The 13,598-nt window shown below is 39.0% G+C and overlaps 1 protein-coding gene across 1 annotated transcript; it reads right to left on the bottom strand.

Moving 5' to 3' along the window:
* Positions 1-6,087: 6,087 nt before the first annotated feature.
* LOC132562859 (uncharacterized) lies at positions 6,088-12,081 on the bottom strand. The gene is made up of 5 exons (XM_060227635.1): positions 12,032-12,081; positions 8,528-8,655; positions 8,011-8,172; positions 7,581-7,627; positions 6,088-6,147 (listed from the first exon to the last, which is right to left on the bottom strand). Exons 1-5 carry the CDS (start codon positions 12,079-12,081, stop codon positions 6,088-6,090), a joined length of 447 nt encoding a protein of 148 aa, XP_060083618.1.
* Between the last annotated feature and the right edge of the window lie 1,517 nt (positions 12,082-13,598).

Below are 13,598 nucleotides of genomic sequence, written 5' to 3'. Positions count from 1 at the left end.
ACACTCCCAACAGACTCGGCTAACCCATGGAAACTACTTAGACACTCCCAACAGACTCGGCTAACCCATGGAAACTACTTAGACACTCCCAACAGACTCTAACCCATGGCTAACCTCATGGCTAACCCATGGAAACTACTTAGACACTCCCAACAGACTCGGCTAACCCATGGAAACTACTTAGACACTCCCAACAGCTAACCCATGGAAACTACTTAGACACTCCCAACAGACTCGGCTAACCCATGGAAACTACTTAGACACTCCCAACAGACTCGGCTAACCCATGGAAACTACTTAGACACTCCCAACAGACTCGGCTAACCCATGGAAACTACTTAGACACTCCCAACAGACTCGGCTAACCCATGGAAACTACTTAGACACTCCCAACAGACTCGCCTAACCCATGGAAACTACTTAGACACTCCCAACCGACTCGGCTAACCCATGGAAACTACTTAGACACTCCCAACAGACTCGGCTAACCCATGGAAACTACTTAGACACTCCCAACAGACTCGGCTAACCCATGGAAACTACTTAGACACTCCCAACAGACTAACCCATGGAAACTACTTAGACACTCCCAACACTCACTCCCAACAGACTCGGCTAACCCATGGAAACTACTTAGACACTCCCAACAGACTCGGCTAACCCATGGAAACTACTTAGACACTCCCAACAGACTCGGCTAACCCATGGAAACTACTTAGACACTCCCAACAGACTCGGCTAACCCATGGAAACTACTTAGACACTCCCAACAGACTCGGCTAACCCATGGAAACTACTTAGACACTCCCAACAGACTCGGCTAACCCATGGAAACTACTTAGACACTCCCAACAGACTCGGCTAACCCATGACACTCCCAACAGACTCGGCTAACCCATGGAAACTACTTAGACACTCCCAACAGACTCGGCTAACCCATGGAAACTACTTAGACACTCCCAACAGACTCGGCTAACCCATGGAAACTACTTAGACACTCCCAACAGGGCTAACCCATGGAAACTACTTAGACACTCCCAACAGACTCGGCTAACCCATGGAAACTACTTAGACACTCCCAACAGACACTCCCAACAGAACAGACTCGGCTCGGCTAAACCCATGGAAACTACTTAGACACTCCCAACAGACTCGGCTAACCCATGGAAACTACTTAGACACTCCCAACAGACTCGGCTAACCCATGGAAACTACTTAGACACTCCCAACAGACTCGGCTAACCCATGGAAACTACTTAGACACTCCCAACAGACTCGGCTAACCCATGGAAACTACTTAGACACCCTTGTACTGATAGTACTGACTTTGTGTGATCAGTATTTACCTGGTACCTTGTACTGATAGTACTGACTTTGTGTGATCAGTATTTACCTGGTACCTTGTACTGATAGTACTGACTTTGTGTGATCAGTATTTACCTGGCAGCTGGTACCTTGTACTGATAGTACTGACTTTGAGTGATCAGTATTTACCTGACAGCTGGTACCTTGTACTGATAGTACTGACTTTGTGTGATCAGTATTTACCTGGTACCTTGTACTGATAGTACTGACTTTGTGTGATCAGTATTTACCTGGTACCTTGTACTTATAGTACTGACTTTGTGTGATCAGTATTTACCTGACAGCTGGTACCTTGTACTGATAGTACTGACTTTGAGTGATCAGTATTTACCTGGTACCTTGTACTTATAGTACTGACTTTGAGTGATCAGTATTTACCTGGTACCTTGTACTTATAGTACTGACTTTGTGTGATCAGTATTTACCTGGTACCTTGTACTGATAGTACTGACTTTGTGTGATCAGTATTTACCTGGTACCTTGTACTGATAGTACTGACTTTGTATCTGTATTTACCTGTACCTGTACTGATAGTACTGACTTTGTGTGATCAGTATTTACCTGGTACCTTGTACTGATAGTACTGACTTTGTGTGATCAGTATTTACCTGGTACCTTGTACTGATAGTACTGACTTTGTGTGATCAGTATTTACCTGGTACCTTGTACTGATAGTACTGACTTTGTGTGATCAGTATTTACCTGACAGCTGGTACCTTGTACTGATAGTACTGACTTTGTGTGATCAGTATTTACCTGGTACCTTGTACTGATAGTACTGACTTTGTGTGATCAGTATTTACCTGGTACCTTGTACTGATAGTACTGACTTTGTGTGATCAGTATTTACCTGGCAGCTGGTACCTTGTACTGATAGTACTGACTTTGTGTGATCAGTATTTACCTGGTACCTTGTACTGATAGTACTGACTTTGTGTGATCAGTATTTACCTGGCAGCTGGTACCTTGTACTGATAGTACTGACTTTGTGTGATCAGTATTTACCTGGCAGCTGGTACCTTGTACTGATAGTACTGACTTTGTGTGATCAGTATTTACCTGGCAGCTGGTACCTTGTACTGATAGTACTGACTTTGTGTGATCAGTATTTACCTGGCAGCTGGTACCTTGTACTGATAGTACCGACTTTGTGTGATCAGTATTTACCTGGTACCTTGTACTGATAGTACTGACTTTGTGTGATCAGTATTTACCTGGCAGCTGGTACCTTGTACTGGTAGTACTGACTTTGTGTGATCAGTATTTACCTGGAAGCTGGTACTTGTACTGATATTACTGACTTTGTGTGATCAGTATTTACCTGGTACCTTGTACTGATAGTACTGACTTTGAGTGATCAGTATTTACCTGGCAGCTGGTACCTTGTACTGGTAGTACTGACTTTGTGTGATCAGTATTTACCTGGAAGCTGGTACCTTGTACTGATAGTACTGACTTTGTGTGATCAGTATTTACCTGGTACCTTGTACTGATAGTACTGACTTTGTGTGATCAGTATTTACCTGACAGCTGGTACCTTGTACTGATAGTACTGACTTTGTGTGATCAGTATTTACCTGGTACCTTGTACTGATAGTACTGACTTTGTGTGATCAGTATTTACCTGGTACCTTGTACTGATAGTACTGACTTTGTGTGATCAGTATTTACCTGGTACCTTGTACTGATAGTACTGACTTTGTGTGATCAGTATTTACCTGGTACCTTGTACTGATAGTACTGACTTTGTGTGATCAGTATTTACCTGGTACCTTGTACTGATAGTACTGACTTTGTGTGATCAGTATTTACCTGGTACCTTGTACTGATAGTACTGACTTTGTGTGATCAGTATTTACCTGGCAGCTGGTACCTTGTACATAGTACTGACTTTGGTGATCAGTATTTACTTGTACTGATAGTACTGACTTTGTGTGATCAGTATTTACCTGGTACCTTGTACTGATAGTACTGACTTTGTGTGATCAGTATTTACCTGACAGCTGGTACCTTGTACTGATAGTACTGACTTTGTGTGATCAGTATTTACCTGGCAGCTGGTACCTTGTACTGATAGTACTGACTTTGTGTGATCAGTATTTACCTGGCAGCTGGTACCTTGTACTGATAGTACTGACTTTGTGTGATCAGTATTTACCTGGTACCTTGTACTGATAGTACTGACTTTGAGTGATCAGTATTTACCTGGCAGCTGGTACCTTGTACTGGTAGTACTGACTTTGTGTGATCAGTATTTACCTGGAAGCTGGTACCTTGTACTGATAGTACTGACTTTGTGTGATCAGTATTTACCTGGTACCTTGTACTGATAGTACTGACTTTGTGTGATCAGTATTTACCTGGCAGCTGGTACCTTGTACTGATAGTACTGACTTTGTGTGATCAGTATTTACCTGGTACCTTGTACTGATAGTACTGACTTTGTGTGATCAGTATTTACCTGACAGCTGGTACCTTGTACTGATAGTACTGACTTTGTGTGATCAGTATTTACCTGGTACCTTGTACTGATAGTACTGACTTTGTGTGATCAGTATTTACCTGGTACCTTGTACTGATAGTACTGACTTTGTGTGATCAGTATTTACCTGGTACCTTGTACTGATAGTACTGACTTTGTGTGATCAGTATTTACCTGACAGCTGGTACCTTGTACTGAAAGCTATGACTTTGTGTGATCAGTATTTACCTGGTACCTTGTACTGATAGTACTGACTTTGTGTGATCAGTATTTACCTGACAGCTGGTACCTTGTACTGATAGTACTGACTTTGTGTGATCAGTATTTACCTGACAGCTGGTACCTTGTACTGAAAGCTATGACTTTGTGTGATCAGTATTTACCTGGTACCTTGTACAGATAGTATTGGCTTTGTGTGATCAGTATTTACCTGACAGCTGGTACCCTGTACTGATAGTACTGACTTTGTGTGATCAGTATTTACCTGGTACCTTGTACTTATAGTACTGACTTTGTGTGATCAGTATTTACCTGACAGCTGGTACCTTGTACTGATAGTACTGACTTTGTGTGATCAGTATTTACCTGGTACCTTGTACTGATAGTACTGACTTTGTGTGATCAGTATGTGATCAGTATTTACCTGGCAGCTGGATGTCGTTGATGAATCTGAAGACACTTACTCTTTGTGTGGTACAACTGTCCTTACTTTCAATGTGCTATTTGAGGGTTTCTGTGTATTTTTTATTTTGTTCTCTCGTCTTAAGATTTTTGTGAACATGATGTCTATACATGAAATCCAACAGTTATACTAAATTGATTCCTCTTCGCCGAAAAGTGCTGCACACCAAATTTGGGCGATATCCAATCATTTGTACAGGTGTAGTAAAAACTTTATAGAATTTGCTCTATATCTCCTATTGAGCCTCAATTCTGCAACCCCAGGGGACCAAGACCCGATGTTTATAAAAAAAATTATTCGCAAAATCCAATCATTCCTTCAGGCGGAGTGAGATTTTTTAAAAATCTGCTACAAGCTTATTTCTTCTTTTGGGTGGCCACGCCCCTCCTGCCTAAGGGACTAAGACCCGCCGTTCTGCTTCCCAAATTTGGTCGAAATCTTCATAGTCATTCATAACTAGTAGCAAAAGTTTTAGACCTAGGTCAATATATGAACCAATAAATCAATTTAAAGCGTCCAATGTCTGCAACTAAGATGAAAGGTCAAATAACGTAATATAAACCTTTCCAGGGTCATATTTCAAGCTATGACTGAACTACGTCATCCATAAATAGACAAACGGTACTACGATGATATCACGTTGATACACCATGTGTTCTGCACGTACGCATCATGAAGCAAACTAATACAACTAAGCTAGCTAAGAATACACAAAACTATGGAAACACTGCCGGATCCAGAACCTCCACCAAAGATGGCCTTTAGCTCTCACTGTTTCAAATACGTAAGAGCGGACCTGAAGGGAGGGATAATGTGTCATTCATTTTCAGCACGATCTTTTTTGTAAGACAGAGGGGAAATCTATATACGAAGAGAACGAGATTTTGAAGGATAACATAGGTGTACAAATCTTATGCGCTGCTGTATACGTATTATTTTCAAAACCATATTATTTACAACACCAACCTAATTTTAACCCCCTCTTCCCTGGTTTTCGTCCCTGGATCCGTCATCCCCTCGGTTGTCTGAATGTCACTCTCTACCATACACGGAACTTCACGTCTTTACACAGAGAAATTTAAAACAAAAGAAATCCGGGGAAAGGGTAGAATCGAAGTCGGACAAGGAGGGATGCTTTTTTTATTACTCGAAGCCTGGAGATACGTATGTATACATTTAACTCATGTCAACCTTATCGTCTCACATCTATCCAGTAGAAAGTCCTCGATGTTAATACCACCGAGACATCTTTGTCAGTTCGACATATTTAACCAATGTTTGAATTCATTTTCCTCTTGTACTATTGTTTTTATGATATAAGAAAACTTTGAGCGACACTTTTTATGTGGATATGTAACAAAGGCTGAGTGAAAAAAGAATGTTCTCTAGAATCGCTTCATACCTTAATTTAGTGTATACCGAGTATTTCATACGTAAATAGTATTACTTCCATATAAATAGCCGTATCGTAATGATAGTAGTTACAACAGGTGCTGTATCGTTAACGCTGACAAAGTTTATTAATGTAACAGGTAATTTACAGGGCAATGCTGCAGCCTTATGGAGTAACTGGAGCTTGGGAAGAAGGCATATGTAAGGCCTCGTTCTTCTCCAGCACCTAGAATAAACAAGTAAGGAAACTTAGAATAACACGTACCCTAGTAATCATAGCAGCACATGCTTTGATTATGTCGCTTTTTTTCCCCATACCTAGAATTAGCGTAATTATATCAATATACTGAAACATTGTTCACAGGCTCTACAATTAAATGATTTTCAAATGACATCTTATCACAGAAACTGATGCATTGGATGGTAGTTCTATATATCACTCTTAAGTAAGAAGTTGGTCGGGGCTAAAACAGGTCGCTCACATATTTGTGATAGAAGTCGGTCGGCGATAGAAAAATGTCGGTCGGTGCTAGAAGAAGTCAGTCAGTGATAAAAGTCACTAGATGATAAACGTCAGTCTGCGATAGAAGAAGTCGGTGGTGCAAGGAGAAGTTGATAGGTGATAGAATTCTGTCGGTGATACAAGAAGTCGGTCAGCGATACAAGAAGTCGACGTGCTAGGAGAAGTCGATAGGTGATAGAATTCTGTCGGTGATACAAGAAGTCGGTCGGCGATAGAAGAAGTCGGCGTGCTAGGAGAAGTCGATAGGTGATAGAATTCTGTCGGTGATACAAGAAGTCGGTCGGCGATAGAAGAAGTCGGCGTGCTAGGAGAAGTCGATAGGTGATAGAGTCGGTGATACAAGAAGTCGGTCGGCGATGGAAGAAGTCGGCGTGCTAGGAGAAGTCGAGGTAGTTGGTATACAAGAATTGGAAGAAGTCGGCGTGCTAGGAGAAGTAGGTAGTTGGTAGAGATTCTTGTCGGTGATAAGTCGATAGGTGACAGAATTTTGGCGATAGGAAAAGTCGGCGTGCTAGAAGAAGTCGATAGGTGATAGAATTCTGTCGGTGATACAAGAAGTCGGTCGGCGATAGAAGAAGTCGGCGTGCTAGGAGAAGTAGGTAGTTGGTAGAATTCTGTCGGTGATACAAGAAGTCGGTCGGCGATAGAAGAAGTCGACGTGTTAGGAGAAATCGATAAGTGATAGAATTCTGTCGGTGATACAAGAAGTCGGTCGGCGATAGAAGAAGTCGGCGTGCTAGGAGAAGTCAATAGGTGATAGAATTCTGTCGGTGATACAAGAAGTCGGTCGGCGATAGGAAAAGTCGGCGTGCTAGAAGAAGTCGATAGGTGATAGATTATTGTCGGTGATACAAGAAGTCGGTCGGCGATAGAAGAAGTCGGCGTGCTAGGAGAAGTAGGTAGTTGGTAGAATTCTGTCGGTGATACAAGAAGTCGGTCGGCGATAGAAGAAGTCGACGTGCTAGGAGAAGTCGATAAGGGATAGAATTCTGTCGGTGATACAAGAAGTCGGTCGGCGATAGAAGAAGTCGGCGTGCTAGGAGAAGTCAATAGGTGATAGAATTCTGTCGGTGATACAAGAAGATGGCCGTATTAGAAGCATTAAAGAATTGTATCCGCACTAATAAGCTACTTACATGTATCCAGTGATCTACAAACTCACTAATAACCACCATACCATCTTCTGTAAAAGTGATTGATAAAGAACCTACTGAGACTGTGTTGTTACACAGGTATAGGTCATCACTATTACAAATCAAAGTTCTACTGTTTATCCCGAGTTCACGTCAGTATTACATATAAAGGTTTCTGAACATCTCGAAATCTTGCCAATATTACAGATTACGTGGTATATATGTACTATCAACCATTAAAGCTCTTCTGACCATGTCGAAGTAATGCTGTATTACAAATCCTGGTTATTTTGATTTCCATGAACTTTGAACTATATCGAAATTGTTACATCATTTAAGACCCTAATTTGTAAATATCGAGAAAGTAACTTATCCACAAAAAACATTTGGGATAGAAAATTATGACAACAATATGAAAAACAATCCTGCTTACGATTTGCGTCCATTTCACTGTAATATAAATCGAAGTCGACATCATCCACGAACCCGTCGGGCGGAGGTGCACAGTCGTAGTCTTCAAACAGGATCACAGCGAAGTCGTACAGTGGCTGAGATATGAAGTGCAGGTACTCATGGCGGGCGACGCGCCCGTCGTCTGTGCAGATAAAACTTGGTCTTGAACTTAACGACATTTTATCAGTTACAAAATACATTGGTATATATAACATTATTTTTACTTTTTCAAATACATTCCAGTGAAATGGTACCCTTGTGGAGTTAGGACAAAGTATTTTATATATAACGCCTATTGTTTTAATTATAAATCTAGCCGGGAGAAATTTATATCCAACAAGATATATACAAACAAAACTGTTTCGTCCTTGGGCGTATCACATCTCTTCCATCTGCTGAATATAAGTTCTTGGAAAGGGTGTTTAAATCTTAGCCTATATTACAGCCTTTCCTTATGATATGTACTACTCTTTATGTAATATAAGTCGTGACCTTACGGTTGACATCGTAGTTACGGAAGACGTCGTTGAGTTCGCTGCGATCGAATTGCCCATTTCCATTATAATCAGAACTGTAGAAAAGGTTCAGGGCCGTTACATTATAGGGCCGGAAATCTATAGGGTCCCTGAAACCGAAACAAATAGGACTTTTACAACCCTGTTTAGTTTAGGAGAGTTCTGCTATAACTAAGATAAACTACTTATTTAAAGTACGTTTTGGGGCACCGAAGGGTCAAGGAAAATCACATCAAAAATGAACTCAAACAGCTAAAATAATACTATTTCTGTTTTGAAAACACATATATTAAACAAGACTTCTCAGTCGACATTCAAAGATCGTTGAAAATGATTTTATGAAACAGTGGATTAAGTCAGGAGTTTTTGTTATGTGTTTCTTTTTTTATCTAATAAAGGTGTTTTGTTTTCTCGATAGTGTCCTTTCTAACTAATATGTTGAGTTTAAATTGAATACAATAACATAAAATGCATTTTCACAATATATTTTCGTTCGGTTTTAGTTGTTTACCAATTACCAACGTGTCATATAATGTTCTGCCTATTGCCGATGTCTATGCGCTGATTGTACATACAAGGCATTAACAGGTAACAATGCAACTTGGCATAAATATTGGTTATATGCTGATGTTTAACTTGTAACAGAAAGTTTCAGGCTTGTCCAACGATGCTATTTCACTTTTAAAAAATACACACTTATATTTTGTGTTTTGGGAAATGAGGCCTGAAGTGCATACCCTTGCCTAACACCAAATTGTCCTTTCAATACCAGCCTACATTAAGGTATGAGACTCCAACAGTCTCAGAGAAGTGTTTATAGCAGTTAGAGATGTGCATAACATGCCACATTGGCAAAATGCCAGATATTTCATGCTTTGAAAACTTCTAAAGAGCCTAAGTTGTTCATTCAAGTGAATACTTAAAAGTAACAATAGATATTTAGTGGCTTACGTCATAAGGCAAAGTTGGGGCCTCTTTGATTCAACATAACATTTTCAGTCCACAAAGTTTCTCTTTGTAGAAGAATCAGCTGGAATTCCTTTCGTCTATACAGAAAACGATTCTTTCGTATTCGTTTGTGTGTAAGTATGTAAGTTTACAATCGGACCTGGAAGTGAAAGGTTACCCAAATCTATTATGAAATTTTCTTTTCAATCCCTGTCCAGATGGTCATATCCATCTTCTATATAGATTTGAGTTCCGTTTGACAGGAATGATTCACGGAAAAAGATATCTATTTCGTCGAATTTAATTATTTTTGGATATGAAGGGTAACATAACTTGACGAAGGACTCGACCCATCTCCTAGGGTAACACCAGAACAGTCTATATCCGATCGATTGAATGGTTTTCAAACACCAGGCATATGACTATATATATATTTCCCCCGCTGCGTCTCATTACAACAGTACCTATACTAGGCGGCCAGTGTATTTGTGAGCCTATAATTGCAACTGGTTCCGCTATGTTGTTGCTTTATGATAATTTAATGCAATTTTATTTTCTGAATATGATTATAATTCATATAATTACAAGTTGTGACTCTGGTCATGAGACCGTAGGATTTGCATTTATATCGACTATTAAAACATTAAGAAAACACTTCGATGTCGAAGACATATGATTAGTGAATAGTGACTTCCAATACAGATAGGTACTCCATCATATATCTGTTTTGCCAGTGAGGCTAAAGGCCTGAATTTAAAAACTTGGGAGGCAACCTAAGAAATTCAAAATTAATCAAAGGAAACCTCAAAATCTGGACAGGGAGGTGCACATCCGCAGAGTCTAATAACTCGTAACACCGTGCTGCTATTCAAATGATTGAAGACGTGTCATGCAGGTTACGGCAAACCTTGGAATTGTAGGTCCATTTTTCTATGACATCCAATAGTTACTCATATAAACGATCCGTTGATTATCTTTTGGGACATAAATATTGATGACAAAGGGACAAGTTACAATGGAGACTACATAATGTTATATTATCTGCCTTGTGGATAGATATATCATAACATCCAATTCTCAAGTTTATTTCATCGGACGGAAGAGCGATGTTCCGAGCTCTTCGTCTGTACCGAGGACTCCATCTCCGTTACGAGCTGATGACCTTGGCTCTAATGAGGACGTGTGAACGTAAACCAATCCACGTATAGGGTCATTTAGTGTGAAGTGTAAACTTCCGTATACATGTGTTAAAGTATTACTGGGGGAACGTTTTCACCAGAAAACTATACCAGTTAGGGCATATCACTCAATGCGTCATGACTTTGGATAATGATATAATCAAATTCTGACATCATTCAATTAAATATGACATGAGTTTGATACAGATATGAGTGTTTTTCGGGTTTCATAAATGCATCGTTGACTTCCTGGTCATTTTACCTCTGAATTCGTGGCGACTACAGTTTCCTTTCCAAATTCGACACTCATGATATCGACGTCACGCTCCAATATAGTGATGTTTATCAGAAACTAGTAGATAATGATTTCGGACAGACAAACTGACAAAACAAGAATCCAAAATATGTGTACCTATCTCTGGTTTCGCTGCTACTACCTCTATTGTGATCTTAGTTACTACATAGAATACAACCGTGGAACATCTAGACCTATAAAACCTGTGAAATATCAGTCTCGATGTACACTGTACATGTTTAGAATTAAGCTACCAATTCCTGCTGAATATGATGACACCACCACTATAACGATCGGGTGATGCAATGAATAGGCGATATCACTGTATTATAGTGATACATGTTTTATCACGGATAATTGTCGATATTACCCTGAGATATCACTAATTATGATGCTATCAAATACTTTTAGTGATATCACTTCAAAATGGAATAAATATAAGTATTGAACTATCTGGTTATGACATTTATGATCGATATAAATGACAGTGTTTTGCGAGCAAATGTACCATTTATACGACCATGATCAGTAACTGGTTTTCGCCACTGATAATAGACACAGCGGCTTTTGTTATGTACCGTGTGAAAGAACCAATGATTACATAGGTATTTCAGATTTTACACGACTGAGAAGACATGGTCAGTGACATAAAATGTAAGCTGTATTTCGGCGAGAAAGAAAAGAAAGACAAAAGTAGCGAGCCTTTGATGAGCGAGTTTTGTTTTCCCGTCACGTGCCAAAATGCAACTTACATTTACATGTACACAGGAATCGATTGGTGGACATTTGCAACGGGCGACTTTCATTGCAGTGAGTAGAACTAAAAAACCTGCTGTGGTTGGTCAAAACTACAAAAAGTATAGCATTACTTGAAAAGTTATATATAAACATTCAGTAGCTATGATTTCTTGTATTACTGTAGTGGTGATGTCAGTGTTCATCAAATTGATATATTCCTATATCTATTTATAATTCACAAGCAAAAACTGTAATAAAATGTTTTTTCTACAGCCTGAATATTTCAGACTTTGTTTATAGAAAGCGACAACTGATTATTTTACTTACTGTGCCAGAGTTATGCCTATCATGCATACAAAAACAATGCATGACTTCATTGTGGAACTTGAGGTGACCAGTTCACGCAGGAGTCAGTAGTTTGTGTGAATAGAACCACGTGTCGAATCTTATCTCATCGTGGTGATATATGTCTGGTTGGAAGCTGTGCAGTGGTAAACCTTCCAGTGCGACTTTGATTATTACAATAGGCAAAATAAGGAGAGCATTTCTTAGACACCTCATTTTGGTGTCACGATTTTGAGATATGAAAATGAAAGACTTAGCCGCCACACTTTGAGAACGCAAACAATGTCTCTCTTATATGTCGTGTAATCAGCTGATAGTGTGCCTCAGGAAATAGCCAAAACCTGCTGATTCAAGTTCTAAATCAAGTAAATCATATTTGAAATGTTGTGATTCATGTTGGTAACAAATTTGGGTGTGTTCAGAAATTACTTGTTCAAGTTCATTTTAAGTGTTTATTTTATTGATAATTAATCCTTGAACTCCAATTATCCAACTCCACAACGCGTAAGAATACAGAAAAGTTCATCTACATTAACACTGCAAGTCTGTTTTAACGCCAAACGATCGTCGTGGAGACGACGGATTTTCTACTTTTGAAACGCGTGACAGTAAGTAGATAAGGAATCCTATTTGAGAGTCCATGTGTTACGGAATTGATTAAATGAGTTATATGAGCAAATTATTTAACGAGTTTAATTAAATACATATTATATCGAAACGAGTTTAAGATTTTATTTATCATATAATCAGTATTTCTGAAAAATCGGTGAAAATTTGAAAAAAATTCCCAAAACAAACATATGACGCCATCAAAATTGTTCGTGACTTATTTATGATGTCACAATAGTGTTATTAAACATATGTATCTAACGATGTCTATGACATGACCGTACATGTATGACAAGGTACAACAGGCCGATTATGTGATAAGTGATTGTAACTGAAGTAGACAAATTATATTTGTACACATAACACTTTAATGTCAACATATTTAGCCATTCAAAAAATTCGATTTTGACCACAATTTCGCCTCGTCAGCACTGGTCACGTTCTTGTTCGATCTGTTGTCTCGGTTGTCGCAATCTCCTGAAGTCGCTGAGGGGAGTGGCTTAACAGTTTACATGATTAAACTATAGATAGCAAGATTTACAATACCAAATCACAGGATTTACACTACAGTCCACAAGATTTACAAAACAAACTGCAAACAAATGCAAATATGAATATAAGTCATTTTTTTTAAAATACGTGAGGTCTTTTATTAAGTATAAGTCAGCAAATGATCTATGCCTTCTGTCCAATTACTTTTAAATCCTTTTCATTTAATGTAATATTCATGAAATGAAAAAAGAGATTAACACACACACCCTCACCCACACATACACACATACATCCCCAAAAAGGATGCTTAGCAGTTGCATTTTATATATATGTACATATATTCATGGATTGAATTTATCTTTATCATTGGTCAATGGTAATCATTATACAAAGATACAGTTTTCCGTGATAAGTATTGTATAGATCTCTCGTTCATTTGCTATAGACA

Source organism: Ylistrum balloti, unplaced genomic scaffold (genome assembly GCF_031769215.1).
Source record: "Ylistrum balloti isolate Yb309-2 unplaced genomic scaffold, AGI_CSIRO_Ybal_v1 Utg371536, whole genome shotgun sequence".
Classification (NCBI taxonomy): Eukaryota; Metazoa; Mollusca; class Bivalvia; order Pectinida; family Pectinidae; genus Ylistrum; species Ylistrum balloti.
The sequence above is the reverse complement of the archived record's forward strand: the minus strand, read 5'-3'. Positions and strand labels throughout refer to the sequence as shown.